We start from the raw sequence: 23,025 nt of genomic DNA on the forward strand, positions 1-23,025 counted from the left end.
GAAAATATAAACAGATGTTTCAATATAATGTTAACGTATACTTTCTATGCGAATTCATGTTTTGAGTTTTTACTGCAAATGTCACATCCATAACGCTGGAATTGCTCTATTATTATTATTATTATTATTATTATTATTATTATTATTATTATTATTATTATTATTATTTATTTTTTGTCATTTATATATTTATATTTTGATAGTGTCTATATAGTTTTATTAATTATTATTATCATTATATTTATTTTTTTATCATTTATATATTTATATTTTGATAGTGGCTTAATAGTTTTATTTATTATTATTATTATTATTATTATCATCATTAATATAATTTATTTTTTGTCATTTGTATATTTATATTTTAATAGTGGCCATATACTTTTATTAGTTGTTGTTGTTGTTGTTGTTGTTGTTGTTGTTGTTGTTGTTGTTGTTGTTGTTGTTGTTGTTGTTGTTGTTGTTGTTGTTGTTGTTGTTGTTGTTGTTGTTATTATTATTAATAATATTATTTATTTTTTATCATTTATATATATATATATTTTGATAGTGGCTGTATAGTTTTATTAATTATTTAAATTTTAGTTATTTGTCATTTATATGCATCAAATATATGTATATAAATGACAAATAACTAATATTTTCCTAATTTCTGAAAGTAGTCAGAAATATCATATTATGGTAATGTAATGTGTATTTATATAGCGCAATTATTGTATATAGCCATACACCCAAAGCGCTTCACAATCATGGGGGGAGTGGGGGGTCTCTACATACCACTACCAGTGTGCAGCATCCAATTGGATGATGCGACGGCAGCCACAGGACAACGCCGCCAGTGCTTCACCACACACCAGCTACAGGTTGAATGAAGAGATGGTGATAGAGCCAATTCAGTGGATGTGGATGATTGGGAGGCCATGATTGGTAAAGGCTGATGGAGGGAATTTGGCCAGGACACCGGGGCTACACCTCTACTCTTTACCAGAACTGCTATGGGATCATTAATGACCACAGAGAGTCAGGACCTCGGTTTAACGTCTCATCCGAAAGACGGTATTCACTGACACTGTAAAGTGTCCCCTACACTATACTGAGGCATTAGGACTTACACAGACCACAGGTTGTGTGCCCCCTGCTGGCCTCACTAACACCACTGCCAACAGCAGCCTAGTTTTCCCATGTGGTCTCCCATCCAGATACTGACCAGGCCCAGCCCTGCTTGGCTTCAGTGAGTAACCTCTCTTAGGCTGCAGGGTGATATGACTGTGGATGTGTCATATATATAAAATATTTTTGGCTATATAGTTTTATAAATTAGTAAAATTTTAATTATATGTCATTTATATACATATTTATATTTTGAGAGTGGCTATATATAGTTTTGTAAATTAATTTAAGGGTGTTTAGTCATTTATATAATTTATATTTTGAGAGTGGCTATATAGTAATCATTTTATTTTTATTTATGTTTAGTAATTTATATTTTGAGAGAGAGGCTATGTAGTTTTATAAATGATTTCAGTTTTAGTTGTTTTTTTACAGGTAAGCTACATGTAAATGCTCATTTTGATGGTAGTGTGGTGAATAATATGCACTGGTGTCTGCACAGGTGACATCCACGGTCAGTACTATGACCTGCTTCGACTCTTCGAGTATGGAGGATACCCACCTGAGAGTAATTACCTGTTCCTGGGAGATTATGTGGACCGAGGGAAGCAGTCTCTGGAGACCATCTGTCTGCTTCTGGCCTACAAGATCAAATACCCGGAGAACTTCTTTCTGCTGAGGGGGAATCACGAGTGCGCCTCCATCAACCGCATCTACGGCTTCTACGACGAGTGTAAGTGGACACTTACATTATAATTCCAGACAAATGAAAGCAGATTATATTGTAGCTCTACCCACAGTAGTTCTTGTTAATAACCTTTATTTAACCAGGAAAGTCAATTGAGAACTGGTTCTCATTTACAATGACGACCTGGCAAAGAGACAACTTAACAAGCAGATACAGTACAAAGCAGCAGGGACACAATACAATAACAATTTCACAAATGCAGATAGTAACATATAAGACCAAGGAAAAGCTAAAAACAAGCACAGAGCTCTTGTACTAATAACTGGATTGAATGTTTAAAGGATGAGGGTTTAATGAAAGTATTGATATTTAAGGTCTGCTGTAAAGGATTTCAAGCATCAGCAGCAGAGAACTGAAGAGTAGCGACCAAATGAAGCGCAAACTTTGGGTATACAAGGTGTGACATGGGTCTGTGTTTTTATTTAATTTATTTATTTCTTGCGGGTTTGTGCTTGTTGCGCTTGAGTTATAGGAGGAGTTTCCTACCCGGCTTGTCTAGGATTGGATGTCGCCCGTGACGTCACGGGGGATTCCCAGTATATAAAGCTGACAGCAAAGGCAGTTCAGTCTCTCTCTCTGTCTCTTGCTCTCCCGCAGTTTGGTGGTTGCTTGCGCTCAGGCGGTCTGGCTGGCGGTGCTCCGCATGCCAGGCGATCCATCTACATGCCGCTCTCCTTAGAATTATGTTATTGTTAACCTTTTGTTAACTAGTTTGTTTATTTTGATACTTTGAAAAATAATCCACTACCTGCTATGAAAACATAGTCACTTTTTGGTATTTATTTAGTTTAGTGAAGGTAAGCAGTGGCCCGGAAGACTCACCTGTTTTTATTCCTTTTACGGGAGTTGTAGGTAAGATCTGTCCATTTAAAAACAGTATAGTCAGAGACCTGTTTCCTTAGCTGCCCTACCTGTCTACTTGATTTTTGTTTTGTTAATGTTTTGCTTATTATTTCTGTGAATTAAAGAGTGTTGACGGAACGTCAATTTATTAATTCAGTCGTCTGTGTCTTTCATATGTTCGGCTCAAACCTTGATTGCTGTTGTTCGAGCCAGTGTTGAGTTTTGGGCCGTAACACAAAGGTTAACAAAACCACTAGAGCACAGATTTTGATGTGTTTCCTGAATGTTAAGAAGTGACGGTGAATATAGTGTAGTTTTCTCAATAAGAGTTTTGTAAATGAACAGATACCAATAAATTTGTCAACATGATTGAAGAGATGGCCAATTCAGTAAAGAATACAGTTGACCGTGATGAGTATTAAATGGTGCACCAGTAACCAAACCAATTGCTGCATGGTAAATAACATCCAGTTTGTGAAGGAGAGTTGTTGAAGCTGATCTGTAAATTAAATCCCCGTAATCCAGAATTGGTAATACTGTTAATTTGACCAAATGCTGCTTTGAAGAGTGCGTAAAAATTTGTTTTGGTAAAGAAAACAATGTGGCCTTTAACCTTTTTCAGAGTTGTAAAAGGTAGTAAATGAAATTAGCCAAAATCAAGGGCATTAAACGTATTAGTCTGACGAGGTATTACATTTTTGAGCCCATTTTTTTAGACATTTTTTCAATTTGTGTTAAGTGCAGGCCTTTATTCAAAATTTTGTGGAAATGCAAACGGCTGAAGAGTGAAAAGTACGCAGGTTTGCAAACCCCACCTAAATAATAGCGCCTGTGACAGCGATCATGTGGTGGATGTTGATCCACCAGCCGAGATCAATCGAGTGTTTTCTGAGAAGGTGCCCGAATCTCGATGCGTTGCATTCACTGCGTGTTCAGCACAAATTTCTGCTAAATGTAAAATTTAACACTGTACACATCATCGCCAAAGAAGCTTCACGTTTAAAGTAAAACTGCGGCTCTTAACAGAACGGTTTTGCACTGGTGGGCATCGTGGGAATTCTGCTCTGCCCCTGTCATACATTGGGCCGGCTGACTCGCCTCTTTTTCAGTGCATAACAAGACTATTTAAAATGACACAAGCCGAAACCAAAACTTTCAAAGAGTGACAGAAGTGAGACCTTTCTTTCTTTCTTTTGTCCATTCTTTCTTGAGATGTATATTATTTTTCTCTTTAGTTACTGATAATGACTGCTTTGCAGCTTTCAGCCTTGAATTGAATGATTTCTTATAATCTTACATTTGTTTTGTAGCAGAAATATAATTTATTAAATTGACATTCATATAAAAACAATAGTGCAAAATAGATATTTCTTACTGCAATGCTTCATTTTTGTTTGACGCAAACCATAAATGTATTTTTCATAAAGTAACAGTAGGACGTTTTATAGCAGATAACTCAAATTCAAGGCAGCATAATAATGAAAAATGTAATTAATTGTTAGTATTATTGTCATCATGTTTTATAATTATTAGACATTCATTTAGTAATTATTGCACAAATATCAATAAATCATCACAGCATTAGTTTGATAGTTGTTTCTGGTGTTTGTTAGTCCTCCTGATCGATGTTGTTTTCAAATACAATAAATCCCTTAATATACTATTTGCAGTGGTGCTCCTACAGTTTTTGTGGTGCTCCTAAATATTTGAAGTTGGGAGCACTGGTGCTGCCAAGTATAAAAGTACATTTTGAGCCCTGACACACCGAATCTATCGGCACAGTTTAGCACGATTGTCTAACCGGGCCGAGAATGGTTTGTAATTGTGCCACGCCATTCCAGGCTCAGTGGAGAAACAACTGTTACCGTACCGCACTGTTCTTAGAAGAGCAGCTATTGACATTGATAACATATGACATTGATTTAAAAACTGGACCAAGGGCCATTGTGACACCTTCATTAATCGCTCTGCTTTACTTAAATATATGTTATCTGCAATATACTATTCCATTTGGAATGATATTTACTCCACTATAGTTGCAGCTCTAAGTCGTGCTGGTATTAAATTTTTTCTCAAAGGTATTACAAAAGGTAGTAAAAGGTATTAAATTCAACTTAAGAAGTTCTGTATAAACCCTGTTTTTGAGCAATTAATTTATGAGTTTTAAATGACCGTTTACCATCTAACCAGATACCAAGATATTTGTAGCAGTCAACATAATCATATACATCAGCATAAATCAATCTCCGTACCGTACAATGAGGACATTTTAGGAGGAAACTCAACATGAGGAAAATTTCTTTTAAAAACCATGCATTTTGTTTTGTTAGTATTTAAAACTAAATGCAGATTGTTTGGATTGTTCCAAAGTAGCTTTACAAAAAGGTGCATGTTGTTTCATTAAAGTCAAAATCAGAAAGGTAAGATGGCAACAAAACAATTTCTGAAGTTTTCAGGGGACTTTCATTGTAAAATATAATGTGTTTATATTATTAATATATGTATTTGTTTAGATTAACCAAAATGTTTAAGATGAAAATGGAATTTGCAATGAAACAACAAAGACTAATTAAAAACTAACTTTGTGTGGTCCAAATAAAGGTTTTAGGCCGTGTTATTATGAAAATATTAACTTTTTTTTTGGATTAATAAGAATGTTAGGGATGAACATTTGCTATTGACCACTATCAAATAATAAAACTAATAATTACTTTCGTTGGGTTCTATAAAACAAATTGAAAACAATAGTCTTAATTTTCTTATGGCAAACTTTTAAATGAAATATTTAATCAATATAAAAACACCTAAATTAAATCCAGGAAAATTAAGAGAGAAACAATATTAGAAAAACCAAAGCTGGTTATGATAAAATTCTGTATTAAATATTGATATTAAATTATAATGGCGGACACATTAAAGCAGATGACAACAGAACATATATATTTTTTTTTAATTAGGGCTGTATTATAGTAAAAATATGTAAAAATGACTAATTATTTGAAAAAAATGTAAACAATTTAATTAAATACAGAAATTAAAATAGGAAATAATGAATATGTATTAAATATCAGTAATTATCATAATTATTTTGAAGGGCCCTAATTTAAAAAAATCATTAGAAGTTTGATCATAAGGAAAAGAGAAATCACTTAATGTAAAAAAACTAAACAAATTAAAAACATTATATTTATTTAAAACATTTATATTTATATATATATAATTTTCTTTTTCCGAAAAAGTTTTGTAATTGCAGCTTTGGTGGTGTGGTAATAATTATGGCAAATAGACCTTTCTTCATATTATGCTTCAAATTCTGTTCATATCTATCTGCACACTTCTGATTATTAATAACATCCTGTACATATATTCCTCTAGTGCTAATATCTGTTCATAGCTAATACAGTCTGTATATACTGTTCATAGTACATCCATCTGTAAATATCACCATAGTTTTTCTATAACTGCACTTTATAACTTATACCTGTATCCTGCACTTGCTGCTATTGCACTGCTGGTTAGACCTAAACTGCATTAGGTGGCCTTGTAGTTGTACAAGTGTAATGATAAAGTTTAATCTAATCTCATCTTCATATGTTTACTTTTTAAAGTAATAACAGCACAGAGCATTGAGATATTGAGACCTGCAGTATATTGTAAACACTAATCCTGCTTGATCATGGACGCTCATACTAAAATAATCCTCCACGTGGACAGAAGCAAATGCAGGACCAGATTGAACTCCAATGAGAGACAAACGTACACTTTTAAGATGAACTGTATGTGACTCTCGTTCAGAGCAGAATTAATTATTGAGCACTGTTGCAGTAGCGTGTGTGTGTGGGGAAGCACTGTGTATTTTTAGCAGCGTGCGTCCCTCTGAGCTCTTTATTCATTTACATTTTAACCACTCATCACAGTGCTGTTCATTTTAAATAAGCTCATATGAAGCTCATGTTGGGCTGTGCGATTTATTATATAATATGGTCAAAATAAAATAGTTTATATAGCAGTTATATAATACATTTATATAGCACTTTTCTGGACACTCAAAGCTCTTTACACGTTTTTGGGGGTAATCTCCTCATTCACCACCAGAATGCATCATCCACCTGCATGACGTGACCACAACCATACCACACACCAGCTGATTGGTGGAGAGGAGACAGAGTGATGAGGCCAATTATGATTAGATGATGTTTAGGAGGCCATGATGGACAAAGGCCAGTGGGCAAATTTGGATTTTTAATGACCACAGAGTCAGGAGTTTAACGTCTCATCTAAACGACGGCGCTCACTGAGGAGTATAAAGTCCTCATCACTATACTGGGGTGTTAGGACCCAAACAGAGCGCAGGTTGAGTGCCCCCTGCTGGCCTCACTAACACCACTTCCAGCAGCAATCTGGCTTTCCCATGTGGTCTCTCATCCAGGCTAAGCCCTGCCTAGCTTCAGTGCTATCATCAAAAAATTGCTAAAGAAAATATGTTAACGATAATATTTTCATAATTTATATGAGCACGATATTACACACATTAAAGGGATGCAGTATTTGAAGATGCCGCAATCATGAAAATACAATGTTTACATTTTGCGTTTTAATTTAGCCATATATGTATGTTAATTTCTACATTTTTAATCAAACATATGACCTAAGGTTTTTAAATTGAATATATAATCACATATGATTAAGTACATTGCTCAGTTTCTACTTTAAAATGGAAAAAAAAAAAGTCCTTTTCATGTATTCAATAAATAAAAGTATCTATCTGTCTGTCTGTCTGTCTATCTGTCCGTCTATCTATCTGTCTGTCTGTCTGTCTATCTGTCCGTCTATCTATCTGTTCGTCTATATATCTGTGTATCCGTCTATCTGTCTGTCTGTCTATCCGTCTATCTGTTCGTCTATCTATTCGTGTATCCGTCCGTCCGTCCGTCCGTCCGTCCGTCTATCCGTCTGTCTATGTACCTGTCGTTCCATCCATCCATCCATAATTATTCAAAGTACTTTCCCAACAGGCTTGATTGTCCCTATAATAGGAATATGATAAAATAAAATATAGGATAAAATATCTTTATGATTGTCTTTATAATGAAAGTCAATTGGGCAAAAACAGCCACCAACATACTGAAAGAAGAGTCAAATTAAACAATACACAATTGTGTAGTGAAACTTATTTATTTCAGTTCATTCTTTTGAAGCTATTATTATTATGATTATTATTACAATTATCATACATTTTTTTATCCAAATTTGTTATTGGAAACATAGTTTTAATTTTTTTAGCAAAAATAAAAAGTAAAAGCTTAAAATAATTAATATGTGTAGTGTGCTATTTCTTATCATAGAAGCTGGCGTTAAACACAAGCAAATAAACTAAGCTGATGTGTGTGTGTTCAGGCAGGAGACGCTACAACATCAAGCTCTGGAAGACTTTCACAGACTGCTTCAACTGTCTGCCGATTGCCGCCATCGTTGACGAGAAGATCTTCTGCTGTCACGGAGGTATGTGTTTGGCTCTCTGTGTATTTGGCTCTTTGTCTTTGGGTGTGCGTGCATACGTGTGTGATTAACCTACAGATATCCCACAGAGACTTTGACCTGCTGCCTGTAATCACCTGCAATGAGTTTTTATGGTTTCCACTGAAGTTCAGTCATTTTTATGAGGTCATCTTTGTTGGGCATTTATCAAAACGTTTTACATGTGACTGTGCGCAAACCTTATGTTGAGTTTGTCACGTCACCAGTGCAAGTCAAACACAAAATTATTTGTAAATCTTTTTCTGTATAAGGCTGATTATCTTCATTATCTTCACCAAGATTTAGTTTTATTCTGATCTCACACACACCAAACGTTACACTTTTTATTAATATTTATATTCTAATTACACACACCAAACTTTAGTTGTATTAATTTCTATATTCTGATTACACAAATCAAATTTGACAGTTTTATTCATATCTATATTTTAAAATAATTTGTGTATAATACTTATATAAAGCACAACTACCTTAAAATGACAAATTATTTGTTTTTCATTTTATTTATTATCAAATACATGTTTTTTTAAGTAATAATAGATGACAAAACATTGAAATATCATATAATAACAAACACCTGAGGTGGTGATGTGCTAAAGCGGGATTAGCCAACACTGCAAGTGATCACTGTGCTTCTCCTCTGGTATTTCAGACATTTGTCAGACATTGTTCTCCTCAAACTGCTTCTCTGTGTAGCACTAGTGTCTTCCACATCTCCTCCTTCTGTTGTGTTTTGATGTGATTTTTGACTGTTGTAGCTGTGAAATAACTCTTAACCATTCAGTGGAGTGATATGGAGCTTAATTGTGCTCAAAACCTGCCGGAACTACTTTAGCTGTGCAATTTATCTGACATTAACTGCACAGCCAGTAGACTTTCTAGGAAAGCAGATGGCACTTAAAGACAACCTATGAACAACTCTTAAGTAAATGTTTATATATTTTTGGATTACATTAATTGAATTAAATTAAGTTTATTGAATTTATTGAAATAATGAAACTATTTAACACTCACATATAAAGCTTATTAGATCATTTTAGGTTATTTTGAAATCTATTATTGTATTTTTGTATCTATTATAGTTTTATTTTACTGATTCCTGCTGTTCTTGCCTATTTAAGTTCATTGTATTAATTGTGAAATGGTTAAACTTTACTAATGTAAAAAAAAACATGGTTACTTAAACTAACGAAATAGTTTCAAAATGCTCTCGCACCCCCCTAGTTTTTTTGTGATTTTAGACAAAAGGAAATATATTTATTTGTGTGTGAATTTATTTATTATTTGTTAATTTTCATGTGAAGACCTGTCCTGCATATGAATTCTGAAGTGTTTGTGTCTCCAGGTTTATCTCCAGATCTGCAGTCTATGGAGCAGATCAGACGGATCATGCGGCCCACAGACGTGCCGGATCAGGGTCTGCTGTGTGACCTGCTGTGGTCAGACCCAGATAAAGATGTGTTAGGCTGGGGGGAGAACGACAGAGGTGTCTCCTTCACCTTTGGTGCTGAAGTAGTGGCAAAATTTCTACATAAACACGACCTGGATCTGATCTGCAGAGCCCACCAGGTGAGCGAAATAGAAATTAAACATTGATGTCTAGATTCACAGTGTTTTTAGTGTACAGCTTGCTTAATTTGATAGTAATTGAACTGTGCAAACACTGAAAATAAAATCTGTAATTTCTGTATTTTGTGAGTGTTTATTTGTGGTTGTGAATTGCATTATGGGATGTTGATCTCTGCTCTGTCCACTTTTGATGTAGAAAATTCAACTCTACAGTTTACACAGTGACTTTTAGTGAGATTTTAGTCATTTAAAAAATAATATCATGAATATAAAATAATATCTAGAGAAATAAGTGTGTAAAATAACAGAAAATGTGCTGTTTATTATGTTTTTGTATCGTAATATAACACAAACCCAGACAATAAAGCACTGCATACTATTACAAATGAACATAAGTCACTTTTTACAACTTGTCAAGGTTAAAAGTTGTTGGAAGAATGATCAAGATCTCATAATGCACTTCAAAAGCAGAAATAAACAAGGAAAGAATAAAACATCAAACACAAAATACGGAAAAATGCTAATTTACGGATATCTTTTACAGTGTAGCATGAGCTGTGTGTGTCTAAATGGACTTGGTGACATGTTTACTATGACACAGCAGCACATGTATAGATGTAGACAAAATGGTTGGTACTCTTACATTGTTTCTTTTTTCTTCTTTGCAAAAAGTAATGATTTCTACATAAAATTACTTAAAATAAACTACTGAGATTCAAATAATTGCTTTAGAATTGTCGTTCAACAGAAGCATTAAAAAAGGCTGACTAATGTGACTGGCCTGGACCAAATTGAAGCGTACCAACAATTTAGTCCACATCTGTGTTTGTTTGTGAACAAACTGGCAAAATAAAGTTTATTCACGAAGACCACTATTGTTTCCATTTTTGGAAATTGAGATTTATAAATAATCTGAACGCTGAATATTTAATTTATATACAATATATAAAACATTGTTGGACACTTTGTTAGGATGGACGATAATTTAAATAAATGCAACCATTAGAAAATCTGGAAACTGAGGGTTAAAAATATACATATAAATATTGGGTAAATCGCTTTAACATTTTCTAACTTAAGTTCTTAGCAATGCATAATACTAATCAATGGTGTATTTACAGTAACACAATAATGTAATGAATTCAGCATAATAAAAATAACTTTGACCCATGCAATAATGTTTAACAAAAATATACCATTGCAACATGAGACTGAATTTTGTGGTCCAGAGTCATGTTTTATTTAACACAGATTTTATTACACAGTTTTAATAAAATGCGTTCTAATTAATTAATATTTTAGTATATTATTTGATAATGTTCATTTTATGCTTAATAAAAACATATTTAAATCCGTCGTTGAATGATGGTGTCATTTAAAATATAAGTATTCAGAGTAAATGGTAATAATATTAATTTCTTTTGTTATAGAAAATATGCACTATATTATATTGTGTAGTTTTTTTAATGTATATTTTTATTGTACAGCCATTGTATTGAGGAGTTATCTAATTTATTGTTGTAGTTAGGCTGCACAATATATCGTTTCAGCATCGATATCACAAAGTATGGGTCAGCAATAGTCACATCGCAAGTTACGCAAGGTTAAGTTGGAATTATAGTTGATCAGAACAACAATTGAGAATACATGAGATTATTTGAGTCACTGCAAAGTATAACCATAACAGAGTGAAACTTTTGTCATTTGCATGTCTTTTGAAGGGCATTTCAAGAGTATAAAGCCTTCAAGCTCAAAAAATTACCGTTCATGAAGAATAATTTTCCTGAATTATTAATGCAATGAAGACGATACAGTGCTGTTTTACATTTCATTATTTAATTTCTGTGCCTGAATACTGTTTGACTCTCCAGTAAACCATGCTGCACGGTTTCTTTAGTTTTTCTTTTGCTCTATTGTAATTATTCTTGCTTGCAATTTGCTTATTATGTTAAGATTCACACACATACAAAATCAGCCCAATCACTCTAAATTCAAGATTTTTTTCCAAATAGAGCTATTCCAGCCATCTGAGGAAGTTGTATTCACATCACAATATACATCACAAAAAACAAATCGCAAAGTCTGATTTTTCCAATATCACGCAGCCCTAGTTGTAGGTGTTGGATTTGTTATAAAAGCTGATGTCTGTGGCGATGCTGTTGAAAAGGCTGGAATTAAAGCTTCTTGGAGGGTTTTACCATCCTGGCAGTAATAGTTACTGTCAGACGGTTTGCGTGCTAAAACACAGCATGTCATCAGCTCTCTCAAACCCCCTGAGATGTCTATATTTATCCTCAGCTTAACCATCAAGTTGAAAAATACATAATGAAATCACTAGCCGGCCTCACTAATTGGTTTGCCAGTTGTTTAATTGACCTATAATGAAACTTAGACTTTAATAATCTTTGAAAAACAATCAGAGATCTAAGCTTCAGTATGAATCTTGTGTGTCTCCAGAAAGGGTGTGAAGTTTCATAACAGATGATTTGTTATACCATACCTCTCATTTGGAAGCACTGGTTTCATGTTTGTGTGTGCCACTTTAAATGTAAATGAGCTACTATTCCCCTCCCCTACTTCAAAAAGGGTGAAGCCTTTACAACTTGTGGTGCAGTTACTCCAACAGGAACAGAGTAGTATATATATTTTGTCTAGGGTTTAGAAGGACGAACAGAAATAATGAAATAAGGCCCACCAGTCAATAATCACTACTTGATTGATGCAAAAATCTATTACAGCATGATCAAAAACAAATAACAAGATTTCCAAAAATAAGGCCAAAATAATAAATATAAAAAGCATACTATTTTAAAGTATCTAAATAAATATGGATGTTATGATTCAACCAACTCACGATTCACGATACTAATCTTATGATTCATTTTTTAACAAAATAATTTGAAACCAATTTCTTTCTTAAAGGGCACCTATGGTGAAAAATCTACTTTTCAAGCTGTTTGGACAGACATATGTGCATGTATGGTGTATAGACCGTCATATTGGGGTGATATAAACACACCCAGTGCTTTTTTTCAAATTTAACAACATAAAAACGGTGGACCAATTGGAGCGGTTTTCAGATCGACCGCAACTTTACGTAGGAGTGCGGTTCCCCCGCCCACCAATATTGATTGACAGCTGCGTATTAACATGTCACGGTAGTCACGTGTATAATCATACCAACAAGACCAGACGTGCGCAAAGCAACCGGGAATAAAAGATCTGTTCAGCTCTCTGTGATCATCAATCATTAAATGTGATCAAGAGTGAGTTTTACAAGTTTAACATGTTTTAAAACAGAGCATGTGTGTAATGAATTACAGAGATTCACTTCATCAGCACAGCCGCGTGTCAGAACAATTATAAAGGAAGACGCTTCAATCCCAGTTTGTGGATGTTAAATCAGGTTTATTTTGTACATTAACATAACAAACATCCATACAGCAGTGAGGATTAACCTGTATCCTGTCACATATGTGTGGAAAAAGAGTGCAAAGCTAAACCCGTGCACTGTCTGTGTGTGTCTGCGCTGTGTGTGTGTGTACGCGTGAACTATGTAACGACATTGTGTGTGACTCATGGTTGCAACTCTACAACAAATGCATCCAATACTCATTGGTAAAGCTCTTACTGTAGTATTTCTCACAAACGCTACGTGAGATCAGCTTCGTTTAAGTCTGTCTGTTGTCTGACGCAACAGGAGGAGGAGATTAAGGCACGCAGAAAGGCATGTTGAAACGGTGGCGGGGAGGACTAACCTTTAAAGGCGCAGTACAACAAAACTGCAAGCTGACACAAAGAGGGATAAAACAGAAACTTATAAAAGATATAATAAATAATCGGATGGGTGTTTTGAGCTGAAACTTTACAGACACATTCTGGACACACAAAACACTCATATTAAATCTGAAAAAATGATAACCTAGGTGCCCTTTAAATGCTGCACAATTTTTGCTAAATAAAATATATTGTCTGCCATAACTAAATTGCTAATTTAAAAACAAATAAATTTCACAAATAAAAAAAAGAATAAATATTAACTAAAGAAGACTCATTATTATAAACTAAAACTGTGACTGTAAAACTGTTCATCAAATATCAGCATATCTCTGTTTTCTGGCATAAGCTCTTTTCACTTTTACAATGTCGCCTGCTGATGAATAAACTCTTTCACTGGGCTCTGAGATGTGGAGAGGAAAGCCTTTCCTAAACCAGAGTACAGTGTGTTCAGACGTGCTCAATGGGCCCTCAGCTCCAGGAGACTGGCCACAGGCATAAACTGATTATAAAATTATTAATTATAAAGTAGGATGGAGAGAGGAGTTGAACATGAAGGTGAATAATATTACTTCTATAATTAATATAAGTGTCTGTGTGACACACTTAAGAAGAGATCATCTTGAATATTTATAAATATTCAATAACAGTAAGCTAATTATTAAAATATGTGTAAACTAATTTGAAAAGGAGAGGGTAAACATAATCTAATACCAGCTTCTGTAACAGAACAGCTTTCTCTTTCAGTCTGAAAAACATCTTCACACTTTCGCTATAAAAACACTGATGCACCGTGTGATCTCCGTAGCACTCGCTGGAGCAAGTGGAGCTGTAACTCATCCGGTCCGTGTGGTTTGGCTTATTAATAGTGTTTTTGCGTATAGATGTCAGTGACCGTAGTTTTTCACAATGCTGACGGTTTATGTGCGTCATATTCATTCTCCTGTTAGTGTAAGTAAATGTCTTTTTGCAGTATTCGCACACAGTTTGTGTTTGTCTGGCACACTTCAACAGTCATTTTAGTCTGCCACCCCACCTCTTGCTCGTCGCTGATGTGCATGTAAAGCAAGCTTGCGCCACCTCTGTTCAAAACGTGTGTTACGTGCCGGCTCAAGCACGTAACAAAATAAAGGGAACCCAAACCAAGTTGAATATAATAATGCAAAAAGATATTTATTTAAAGGTTACAAAAAGACAAAAATGATAAATTAAAATAATGTGGAAACGGGTATCAAAGTAACCAAATTAAATGTCATGACGTTCAAAACAACAAATTACATGGGAGCAAAGTTCAAATAAACAAAAAATATAAGCGGTGGGTAAGCCAAAGGAAGTCAAATGAAAAAACGATCCTCCAAAGCTATCTCCAAACACAATTTGGAAGCTCCCTTTATAAGCCTGAAGATTAGCCACACCTGCTGCACCATAACAAGTCACCTATTTAGAAACACAAAACAAAAACCAGAAAACAGAACGAACCAATCATAAGCCAATAACAACATGTATCGTGATTCGTTCAACATTTCTACCAGTTTGAATTGTCACATATTTGAATCAATTATCGTTACATCCCTATAAATAAACAATCCCATTACTACGTCTTCCTGAGAATGAACACTTTAAATAAAAGAAAACCAATACTTTAAATCTTCCTGCAGTTTCAGTTTCAAAGTCAACAAACGTCATATTCTGCTCAATGATTTTACAAAGACAACAGAATACCGGATCTTGACATGACTAACTTCAGCGGTGATTACACTTTCTTTTCTTTCTTTTTTTTCCCCGTAAGCACAGGGAATGAGAAAGAGGAGCTCCTCAGACGCTCATTCAAGTGGCGCTCATCTCTCTTAAATGATAGAAACAACAGTAAGCTCAACAATATGCATGTAACAATAGTTTTCTTAACACAGACATTAAAAGCAAAGTGTAATTTTGGCCACTAGGGTGTGTATTCACAACAAACAAAGGTGTGTTTTTGCGTCCATGGTAGTAAATGGTTATTGGTTTCCAACATTCTTCAAAATATCTTTTGTGTTTTTCATAAGAAAGAAACTGAAACTGGTTTGGAACAAGTGAGTAAATGATGACAGAATTCTAATGTTAGTGTGAACTGTCCCTTTAACTCACTTTCAGCTGACTTGTACATCAGTTTACTGGAAATGTGAAACTGTGTGAAGGGCAGGATGAATCAGCGGTACGTGCTGAACTCGTAGAGGATGAGTCTGCAGATACGAGAGGGAACGCTTGACATTGAGAACACGGACATCTGTGTGCTGTTCCCTCAATGCTAATCTAGATCCACTCACACTGTAATCTAGTGACTCAGACACAACACTTCACACACTCGCAAAGACACATTCACACAAGATAGAAGCCTCTGCCGTGAAATTTGCTAGTAAAAATAAAAATCTCAATCTGGCAAGAGAAATCAAGATCAAGAAATCAAGATCATTAATGCATTGAGTTGTATGAAATGGGAGATTAAAGTTTCATTAATTTATTTAAAGATCAGTGAGTTTGCTGAAGCCCTATACGAAGTGTTTATTAATTATTGTTTTGTATTTCTCTTCTGAATCTTTCAAGGTAGTCATGTAAATTATTCTCGTATTCTTTGTTTTCACACTTCTGAATTATATTGCGTTGATAAGGAGTTATCACCAGACTCTTTAGTTATATATTATAATCAGTATTTAGTAAATACACTGCAAGTTAAAATATCTCCAATGTTACTGGTTGAAACCTAAAGTGGCTGAAGAATTGATGTATGCAAAGAGTCTTAAAAAGATCTTAAAAGGTCACTCTCATTCCTGTATATACCCTAAAAAAATTATAATAATTACATGCATTTTTAAAAAATGACCTTTTACTCTGAAAACTTCTCAAGGATGAAGGATCATTCAAGGATGGATTAAAAAAAAAATAATTATAAAAATGTTATATATATCATCATAAATGCATCATATCAGTGTGAGTGAGATGTTTGTCGGACTTCAGACTTGATGAATGTTTACATATATTCTTGATAAGCATTCAGTGGTGTCTAGGCATGGGCCAGTGTAGGATTCTGACGGTATGATAACCTTGTCATGAAAATGTCATGGTTTTGCAGTATTGTGATTACGGCTATAAAATATATTCTTTTTAAATATCTGGTTAAAAACAAAAACTTTTTCCCCTTTGAACACCATATATTTTGTTTTGAGTAACTTTTAAAATATTTTGGAGCAGTCAACATGTCTGGTTAAATAATTAAAATAAATCATTGATTTCTGCTGTCTTCGTTAGGTCTAAAGGCCTGTGCACACAGAGACGTTTTTTGCTCGCGTTTTCCGTCAACGTTTAACACCTCGTGTATAAATAAAGGGCATCAATGCGATCGTGCTCACCAACGCGCAAAACGGCAAGCGCAAAATCGTCATTTCTAAAAAAAAAAAAAAAAAAAAAAATGCCTCATGCTTGTTTTTTTTTTTTTGATGCACTGTGTCAAAACCTTCTCCACCAATCAGATTGCCACTTTTGTTCTCGTGCATGGAGCTGCTGAAGTTACAGTAAACAGCACTTGGAGGCGCAAAACTGTCAGTGCGAGCGCACATTGAAGAAGATGTGCAGAGGCCATATGAACGTGGAGCTGCTTATTGCTCTGATGAACAATAATAATTTCTTCATCGCTAGAGCTGGAGCTGCTACTTGAACCATCCATAACAACAAGCGAGTGAACTTTGTCTTCTTCTTCTGCGTTATAAGCAGGTGTCTGAAGCTTAAAGTTGTGAAATCGATTGGCTTAAATTGATTGGGTTTGAATCCAGAAAAACATCTTGAAAAACGATGGCGATTAAACGCAAATGAAAAGCCTTAAAGCTGCAGTCACACTGCACTTTTCTCATCAGACTTCCATTCATATGCACACGAATGCATCAGACCGGAAACATGAGGCCGTGCGGCAAGTTTTGCGTTTCACTGCGTTGGAAAATTCAAGCTTGGTGAACTCTGACCTGTAAAAACACATCACATGATTGTGTGAGACCAATCGAGGATCCAAACATGACCTCTCTGGACAGAAATGTGAAATATAGAGCAGTCGCTCGCTTTTTTAAATGTCTAATCATCTTGTTTATTCTCGCCCCTTTCGCAGCGCCGCACGACAGAATTTCGCATGCACAAGCTCCAGTGTGACTGCAGCATCAAACCTACGGTGGCTGAGAGAGCTTAACACACTGCATTTTAAGAAAACACAAGTAATTTCAAAAAAACACCAGCAAATTAAGAAAGGGGACCCAAAATCATGACGGACCTGCTGAGATAGGGATGTGTTAGTATGCCGTAACTGTTGCTCAGTGAAGTTGTTGGTGGTCTTTTAAAGGTGGTGTTTTTTGTTGTTGTTTATTTTAATATCTTGATTACACGATTCCATTGTCTTTAGTAAATTATTAGCCTAAATAAGCTGATTAAATGTGAAACGTTGTCGGCGCCAATAGCCTAGTGGTTAAGTGCGTCGACATATAGCACCATGATGCTCACGGCGACCCGAGTTCGATTCCAGGCTCGAGGTCCTTTGCCAACCCTTCACCTCTCTCTGCTCCCAACTATTTCCTGTCAATTCTCTGCACTATTCTATCCATTAAAGTTTAAAAACCCCTAAAAAAATTATTTAAAAAAAAAAAAAGTGAAACGTTGTTTTAATAGTAATAGTTTAAACATGGTTTTAAACGGTGTTTGCAGCGTCTTTAATAAATGCAGCATGTTTCTTCAGTTGTTTGTGTTGACAAAATGCAGCACGTTTCTTCAGTTCTTTGTGTTGTGAGAATTTGCAACAGGTGTGCTGTCAAACTGATGTTTCTTAATTTGCAGGTGTTTTTTGTAATTGCATATGTTTTCTTAAATTGCAGCATGTTAAGCTCTCTCGACCACTGTAAAAAAAACAACACAGATTTCATTACAATTTAAAACGGCATCATGGATCTTTTTTGCTGAAGATCCTGTCAATACTAAAAAACTTACAACGTAAATAATACCTTATAAATACCGTAGAAACAGTATAGCAGATGGTGGTTTTAATACTTTGACTTTTTTTTAAACCGCATTATACCTTGAAAACGGTTATCGCCCCATGCCTAGTGGTGTCAGATCTGCTGTCTGAGTCTATCTGTTCACTTTCAGCTTCATCCACTAGATGGTGCATGTGTCTCATCAGTGTAAAACACTATATCTGAACCAGTTTGGGTGAAGTTAAAGTAATAATATACTTTTTCCAATCAAAATGTGGCTTATAAACATTTGCTTTTTTGATTGTTTGTTTTTACCTGCATTATCACTTTTTAAACAAACAAATAATGATGTTTGGTTTGCATTAGTTGCTAAATTTGATCTTTTTTTGTTTATTTTTTCTTAGGAAAAAGGTTTGCAGACTTTATTCTCATTTCAAATTAATTTGTGCCTTTTTATTTAGTTACTTTAAGAATTACATGATTTTTGCATTATCACATTTCTATAACAGGTTGTCCGCGGGGTCTTAAAGTATTAAGTTGATAAATCAGTTATGAGACAATTAAGGCCCTTAAAAGGTATTTAAGGATTTTTTTTAATCACATTTTTACGAGGTCTTAAATTGAGTTCAAGCGTTGTCCAAGGTGTTTGACTCCAAAATAGCATAAATAGATTTATTTTCCCTGATTGGTTCAGGCCGGGTGCGTCTGGCCAAGCTCCTCTTGTCTGGGTGATGTCACGTAATTTGCGACAAACGCGAGATGGTGGTGATGTGATGCTCTCCACATGTAGCGAAACTGACGGCAAAATAGGATAATGTAAGTTTGCATACTCCAGGTTAGAGGTTGACCAGTTTAAACAGTGTCTAAAACCTGTCGCTGAAAACAAGGCAAGGCAAGTTTATTTCTATAGCACATTTCATACACAGTGGCAATTCAAAGTGCTTTACATAAACAGGAATAAAAGAGACAAGTACAAGAGAAATAAAAACAAATAATAGAAATGGTAAAAAAAAATAATAATAAAAAAGCTTAAAAACAGATAAAATGTGTTATAAAAGAATGAAAAAGAAGAGAAAAACATAATAGTGCGATCTGTTGGACGTAGCACAGTGCTCATTCAGTAAAGGCACAGCTAAACTGATGTGTTTTCAGTCTTGATGTGAATGTGCCTAATGTTGGAGCACATCTGATCATTTCTGGAAGCTGATTCCAGCTGTTAGTAGCTGAAAGCCGATTCACCCTGCTCTGACTGAACTCTTGGAGTTTCTAGTTTATATGATCCTAAAGATCTGAGCGCTCTGTTAGGTTTGTATTCAGTGAGCATATCTGTAATGTATTGAGCTCCTTGGCCATTATTTATAGAGCAGTAATAATACTTTAAACTCTATTCTGAATGTAACTGGGAGCCAGTGTAAAGACCTGAGGACAGGTGTGATGTGCTCTGATTTCCTGGTTCTGGTCAGAATCCTGGCTGCAGCGTTCTGGATGAGCTGTAACTGTCTGACTGTCTTTTTGGAAAGGCCAGTGAGGAGCCCATTACAGTAATCCACCCTGCTGCTGATAAAAGCATGAACAAGTTTCTCTAAGTCTTCACTGGAGACAAAGCATCTGATTCTTGCAATGTTTTTGAGATGATAGTATGCTGATTTACTAACTGCTTTGATATGACTATTGAAACTCAGATCTGACTCCAGAGTCATACCAAGATTCTTGACCTTATTTTTTGTTGTTTGACCCTTAGAGCCAAGGTACGCATTCACCTTGAGAACCTCATCTCTGTTCCCAAACGCAATCACTTCAGTTTTTTCTTTGTTTAACTGAAGAAAGTTTTGGCACATCCAATTGTTAATTTCATCAATGCATTGGCAGAGGGTGTCAATGGGGCTGTAGTCATTAGACAGTAAGGCTAGGTAGATCTGAGTGTCATCAGCATAGCTGTGGTAGGAGATTTGTTTTTTTCTCATTATTTGGCTCAGAGGGAGCATATAAAGGTTGAACAGTAAAACATCCACGTAATTTATTCCTTCAAGGGTTGTTTCTTCCGAGCTTATCTGAGTTCTGTTGCACGGTTGTGCTCAATTCACTTAACTTCACTTTTAACTACAACTGTTGATTAGCAACTGTTTAGGTTAAAGGTTTGATGATGATTACGACTTGAATTGGTGACGATGTCTTAAAATATTCTGAGAAGGCCTTTAAAAAGTCTTAAGGTATTGAAATTTTCTTCTGGATTCCTGCAAATAACCTGTATAAATAATTAATTAATGTTTTGTATTAATAGCTGAAAGTAAACCTCTTTTGGCACACACACACACACACACACACACACACACATACATACACATACACATACATACATACATACATACATACATACACATACATACATACATATATATAAATATATATATATATATATGTGTGTGTGTTTGTGTATATATATATATATATATATATATATATATATATATATATTCAAAAAAGATAAAGCATTTTAGAATAGTCTAAGTGATTGTTTACTTTAATTTAGAAAAAATGTAACTCTGCTTTTTAATTAAAGGTAAATACTATAAATCAGACCAGAGTAACATGTAACAAGAGTGAGTTTAACTTCCTCTTTCTGTGTCTGTGTGTTGTAGGTGGTTGAGGATGGATATGAGTTTTTCGCCAAGCGTCAGCTGGTCACTCTGTTTTCTGCACCCAATTATTGTGGAGAATTCGACAACGCTGGAGCCATGATGAGTGTGGACGAGACCCTCATGTGCTCTTTCCAGGTACTGCACAGTTTCTGCATGGCTGGTTATTTAAATAAAACAACAAAGAGTAAAAACAACAGATGAAAACGTGTTAAACGAGTTTTAAAGGAGTGAAAAGAAAGGCAATATAGTGTGATCTGTCGGACGTAGCACAGTGCTCATTCAGTAAAGGCACAGCTAAACTGATGTGTGTTTCAGTAAAGGCACAGCTAAACAGATGTGTGTTTCAGTAAAGGCACAGCTAAACAGATGTGTGTTTCAGTCTTGATTTGAACATGCCTAATGTTTAGATTTTTAGTTGGTATTTCATTGCGTTGTTGTTTTTAAATAGTTAATTTATCTGCCTGTTGTTGTGTGTCCTGCAGATCCTGAAACCTGCAGAGAAGAAGAAACCAAACTCCAGCCGTCCAGTGACTCCACCAAGGAACATGGTCACCAAACAGGCCAAGAAATGAGCAGTGTGTGTGTGTATTTCTGGACATGACGACGCAGTGCTGATGTGTGTGTGTGTGTGTGTGTGGATCACCAGGACAGACTGAAGGATCTTTATTATCATCATCATCATCATCATGGTTGCGTTTCTCTGCTCTACCGTCCACAGATTCACAGAGGAGCTGTTTATTTCACTGTGAACACACACACACACACACACTCGCACACATATCCAGCGCCTTTTCTACTTGTGTCTTGTGAATGTGCCATCAGATGTTTTATCCCACGTTTGTTTTGTATTCCCAGGATCAGATGAATGATGTTTTGATGCCGATGGACTCAGAGTTTGGCATGTTGATTTTTATTCTTCCTCCATCTTTATTACTTCAGTGTTTATGTTTGGTTGCATGTGTGTAGTTTTAGAGGACTAGGAGACTGGAGGCCTTGGCTTTTTCTCTCAGGCGACGCTGCCGTCCGCGATCCGCATGTGTTGATGATCATGTAGCTCCTCATCAGGTAAATCACATCAGGAAAAGCAGATTTCTCCAGTGTTTGAGAGAAACACACTCACTGTAAATATACAGATGATGCTTTTGTTCAGTCTGGGCAATAATTCACACTTTTACACACTATAAATAATTGTTATACTTGCAAAATAAATGGGAGGGAGGAGGAAACACCGTCATGATGAGTGTGCTGATTGTGTTTGCATGCAGATTTATTTTAATACATGATTTTTTTGTTTAGTATAAATATCACACGAGTATCAGTGCTGTATATCAACACTGCTGGGGCACTACACCAACGCACGTCTCTCAGTGCCGATATACAGACATATCGCACTGATACTCAGGTGATATTGCTCATATATATACTTTATTTCTTTTTTTATTCTCTTAACTTTTAGGAAAATATCTAATAATTAGTTATAAAAATATTATTGAGAGAAAGTGTGTAAAAAATAGGAGCTTAAAGCAAAAAATCATTATAACAAAGTATTTGTGGACTTAAAAGATTTGAGGGAAATAAATCAAATTCATGTATGGATACTTAAAAAAAACAACACGTAAAACAATAAAACAAAAATTGAAAACGCGTCAGGAAAACCTCTTTTCTAGCGCTTTTTCTCCAGCATTTAAGAGATAATACACACTTCCATACTATAATAAATGGGAGGGAGGAGGAAACACCGTCATGATGTTGGTGCTGATTGTGTTTGCATGCAGATTTATTTTAATACATGATTTTATTTTGTGTGTAAAGTTAC

At 35.0% G+C, this 23,025-nt stretch overlaps 1 protein-coding gene across 1 annotated transcript in view; it reads left to right on the forward strand.

Moving 5' to 3' along the window:
- Positions 1-22,443, forward strand: part of ppp1cc (protein phosphatase 1, catalytic subunit, gamma isozyme) — a 37,754-nt gene extending 15,311 nt beyond the window's left edge. The window contains exons 3-7 of the mRNA XM_056457217.1: positions 1,613-1,843; positions 8,099-8,203; positions 9,585-9,808; positions 21,210-21,344; positions 21,692-22,443. Of these exons, the coding sequence (XP_056313192.1) occupies positions 1,613-1,843; positions 8,099-8,203; positions 9,585-9,808; positions 21,210-21,344; positions 21,692-21,781 (785 nt within the window). The 3' untranslated portion in view covers positions 21,782-22,443. The remainder of the gene's footprint in view (positions 1-1,612; positions 1,844-8,098; positions 8,204-9,584; positions 9,809-21,209; positions 21,345-21,691) is intronic.
- Positions 22,444-23,025: the final 582 nt, after the last annotated feature.

This window comes from Danio aesculapii, chromosome 5, assembly GCF_903798145.1.
Source record: "Danio aesculapii chromosome 5, fDanAes4.1, whole genome shotgun sequence".
Taxonomy (NCBI): Eukaryota; Metazoa; Chordata; class Actinopteri; order Cypriniformes; family Danionidae; genus Danio; species Danio aesculapii.